Here is a 4,119-nt window from a genome sequence, read left to right on the forward strand (position 1 = left end):
AATTCAGTTTTATTTTCTGTACGAAGAATGGCCGATTTTATGAACGATTTATTCGTGCTTGCAATTCACTCTCATTCGTAAATTTATAGATTTTAGGTGCAAAATATTTGACGGATGATAATAACCATAAAATTAATGCATATAAGTGTTGCACATAAGTGTCTTGTGGGCTCTAAGACAAAACATATTTGATAGATTTATGAAAGCTCGATTCCATTTAGGGATCCGTTCTATGTATCGGATGAAAAATCCAAACTGGTCGTGTTCAACTTGTAATAACTTACTTTGCAATAAATTATTATCCCTTAGAGCCTTGAATCATATCGACAGGTATAGGCGCGCAAAGTTTTCTCCTTTTACAACTTTTCTATACATCCTCCATATCCACCTGTCTATCTATACATATAATTCATAAATTTTTGCACGCTTTTTCACAAAACTTAAATACTTACTTAAAATTTTTCCATTCCATCGTTACATTTTATTTTACAACAGAGTACAAGAGGAAGAAGAATCAACAAAAAATATTGGATAAATACTTGCAATATTTTTAATCAATATATATATATATAACATAACAAATTATACATCATCCATTACAATCCATAATCTATATCTCCCTCTTTCTCCAAATTCGCAAAACAATTTCCCATTACATTCCATTATTTCCCTTTCACAGAATTAAAAACAACGCAAGATAATCTCCAAAAAAATATCCCAATTGATTCTAAAAGAAAAAAAAAAAAAAAGAAAAGATTCCACGCAAATCGAAAAAGATCCTGATCTTCCCTCCCTCTCCACGATTCCCTCATCAATCTCTCATCTCGTTCACCAATGTGCCTTCTGGTATGGGGCTATTTTCGAAATCTGTTCCGCGTGGGCCGCCAGGTGCGCGGCCTTGGCGTGCGCTACTTCCGGTGTGTCGACCACTCTCCCATCGTGGGCCAACGGTGCCGGGGGTCCGTAGTACAAGCTCTGACCGGCCACGTAAACGCCGTTCCCTTCGTATTTCCCGTCGTAATCGTCGTAACCGGTCGAGGGAGATGCCTTGGCGGCTTCCGCCGCGTGAGTAGCCAGGTGGACCGCTTTGGCGTGAGCCACTTCCGGTGTGTCGATCACTCTCCCGTCGTGAGCCAACGGCGCCGGTGGGCCGTGATACGGTGCCCCGTAGGGGGCGTAGCCCGCCCCGCAGGATGCTGCGAGGATGAGACACGAGAACGTGAGCTGAAAACGAATAATATTATTATTATTATTAGAATATTATTACTTCTTATCGATCAGATGATTTTCTCAATCTCTACTCCTCTTCCTCTGCTACTCTTTAAATATTATCCTATTATTAGTCCTAGAACCAACTACGGCGATAACAACCGCTATCCATGGAAAATGGACGAAAAGAATCTCGTCGATCGTTACTCACGAGGAGGAGTCTCGTGTTAGCCATGATCCACCAACGACCTGATGCTTTTCTGCCGGTCGAACGGGCCGCGGTACACCTTATATAGTCGTGGAACAATTACGGGCGCCCACCTGATGGCTGCCTGGTGAACAAGCGAACGGTGCAAACGTGTACGTGAAATATTAGCGGTCGCACACGCGTTCCGCTTGATTTTCACATAATAAGGGGTGGGGGAGAGGCGTTTCTGTTTGGCAACGCGGGAAAAGAGTCGATCGGGGGGAAGAGGGGAGTGAAACGAGATGCTAATGGACGAAGAAATGGGCGGAATGTTGCGCCAATCTGATACGATGAGAAGAAGACGAAGGGTTTTTTCATTTTAGGAGAGGGTGAGGAAGAGGGATGTTTTCTTCGACACGAATGATATATAATCTATGTAGCTTGGTCTAACAAACTTTCATGAAATCTGTTTCCCAATTCCACGCGATTCTTTTTCCTTTTTTCTTCTTTTATGGGCAATAAAAGAGATCCTCGAAGGTTCGATGCAAATTCGACGCAGATTCCATCACGTATCGCTACGCCTGAAATTCTTATAATAAGACTGGCGAGCAATTACACTTTGCGAAACAATGACAGCCAACGCTCGAACAATCATTTCTAACGAGCGTCCACGGCCTAATTGGGACAAGTTCATTACGATGGAATATCATTCCCAGAGATTATTCCGCTACCGATTAAAATGGCGAAAGGAGACGTAGCTGATGAACGCGCAATTCAATTTTGATTGAACAAGCGTAAACAGATTTTTCCTTGCGATGCGTGTATCGTTATTGCGCTTGCGCAATGACAGAGTGTCGTTGCTAAATTGTAAAAATAGAATTGTCGCGAAACAAGTGGCGACAACAGTGGTGGAAATATTGGGTAATTGATACCGAGATTCCGTGAAAACCAGACGAATTTCACGCACGGATGACGGAAGACGAAAGAACTTGAGGAACCATGACGAGAAAAAAGATTTCAGACGAAGTGACAAGATGATTGAGCAATCGAGATTTATGATATGTTAGAAACGCGAATGTGATTAAAGCAATGATGTTAATCGTTTAATGGCCAATGTCAATGTGAGTTATGAGAAATAATGAAATGAAAAAAAGAATGAAAAGGGAAATAATTATAATATATTCGAGAAATGCTTCGAAAAAAATTTTTAACACTTTTTACTGTATCCTCGGAGATCGAGGTTTAAATCTAACTTTAATAAGATTATTCTATCTGACATTTCTATTTAACGTGGATTATTTTAATGACTCTATCCGAACCTATCAATCACAGTAATCACAGTATTATTACTCCTAGAATATGAGGCAAGAATCGATAACCATTAGCAAGATTTAAATCTTTTATTGTAATAATCGAATATTTGAATTAAAAAATTATTAAAAAATTATTTTACTTATAAATGATATACATATAGTCAAGAATGATAATAATTATAGTTATAGATAATAATAAAATATATTAACGATAATTAATAAATTTGTTACTTTATTTATCTACAAAATCTCATCCATCAAATATCAGATATTTTTCTTTGACAATTCTTTAATATATCTTCATCAAAACGTCGTTTTCCATTAATCATATATCATAAAACTGGATTAATCCTTTTTCGATACGGATGTATCAATGTATCAATCAAAGTCTTTTAAATTTTTTGTCTAGTACGAATGTCATTCGACACGAAATCTTGTCCGTCTTTTATGACATCCGCTACTGGGTGCACAGCAGCGTTAATAATCGAGTGAATGTCGATGCTCGATACGTGCAACAGGCATTCCCTGTCGATAACCGTCCCTGGCCTCGTCCAGGCAAATGTATACCGGGTTAGTGACACGCCTAATCGTCCCATAATGTTCCAGAATAATCCTGGATCAGGAAGGAGGAAGCCACGTTGTCTCGGATTTCCAACGAATGGTTCGATTAAAATCATATTGACGTTATTACGTTATTAACTTTATTTTACCTGTATGAATATTTTTAAAGAATTTTATTAAAACGCTCATCGATATTATAAATATCTATAATATAATGATCTTTTTACTTAAATCGTATTCTCTCTTTTTTTTTAATTATTAATTATCAATTATTAACTATTATTGCGGAGTTTCTGACCTCTTTAAAAGCATTTCACGATTCTCCTTTCAATTGGCACATTTAATTAACGCGTATTTAGTTAAGTTTAAAACTTTTAATTAAAATTTTAAAACAAGTTCACATTTTATCTTTTTGATTGCATCCTGTATCTCAAAATTTTATCAAAAAGTCGATATAGTTAATGTATATACATATATACACACAGTATTTCCAGTACAGCAGTTAAATTTTCTCCAAAAATGTTCTTTCGCGAAATACTTATTCATCTATACTATATAAATTTGCTCCAAGGTTCGCATCGTTACCTTTTACTCTAAGCTCCTCTTGCACGAGCGCCACCACCCACGCAACCTACTAATTAACGGCACGATCGTTAAACGCGGTTCTTTAACTGGTGTCGGTGTCGATAACCGCCGATTAAAAACAACGCCGCGTGACGAGATCCTCTGGAATCCCGTGGAAAGGGCTTTTGTTCGACGTATCGACCGATCTTGAGTCGATTGCCACCGTGCCCACGTGACACGATTCTTTCCTGGCGATTTTCTCGCCATTTTTTTTTTTTTTTTTTT

General features: G+C 38.0%; 1 protein-coding gene across 1 annotated transcript; it reads right to left on the reverse strand.

The window, feature by feature from the left end:
- Window positions 1-827: 827 nt before the first annotated feature.
- LOC102677553 (pupal cuticle protein-like) lies at window positions 828-1,459 on the reverse strand. The gene is made up of 2 exons (XM_031507983.1): window positions 1,421-1,459; window positions 828-1,224 (listed from the first exon to the last, which is right to left on the reverse strand). The coding sequence occupies exons 1-2, from the start codon at window positions 1,442-1,444 to the stop codon at window positions 829-831; spliced, it is 420 nt and encodes a 139-aa protein (XP_031363843.1). The 5' UTR covers window positions 1,445-1,459; the 3' UTR covers window position 828.
- Between the last annotated feature and the right edge of the window lie 2,660 nt (window positions 1,460-4,119).

This window comes from Apis dorsata, unplaced genomic scaffold (genome assembly GCF_000469605.1).
Source record: "Apis dorsata unplaced genomic scaffold, Apis dorsata 1.3 scaffold_73, whole genome shotgun sequence".
In the NCBI taxonomy this organism is placed as follows: domain Eukaryota; kingdom Metazoa; phylum Arthropoda; class Insecta; order Hymenoptera; family Apidae; genus Apis; species Apis dorsata.

What these genes read in the sequence shown, in the direction of transcription:
- LOC102677553 (XM_031507983.1), bottom strand. Translation starts at nt 1,444, where the DNA reads ATGGCTAACACGAGACTCCTCCTC. An exon ending in CTAACACGAGACTCCTCCTC is followed by an intron (nt 1,225 to 1,420) that starts GTGAGTAACGAT and finishes ATTCGTTTTCAG; the next exon opens with CTCACGTTCTCGTGTCTCAT.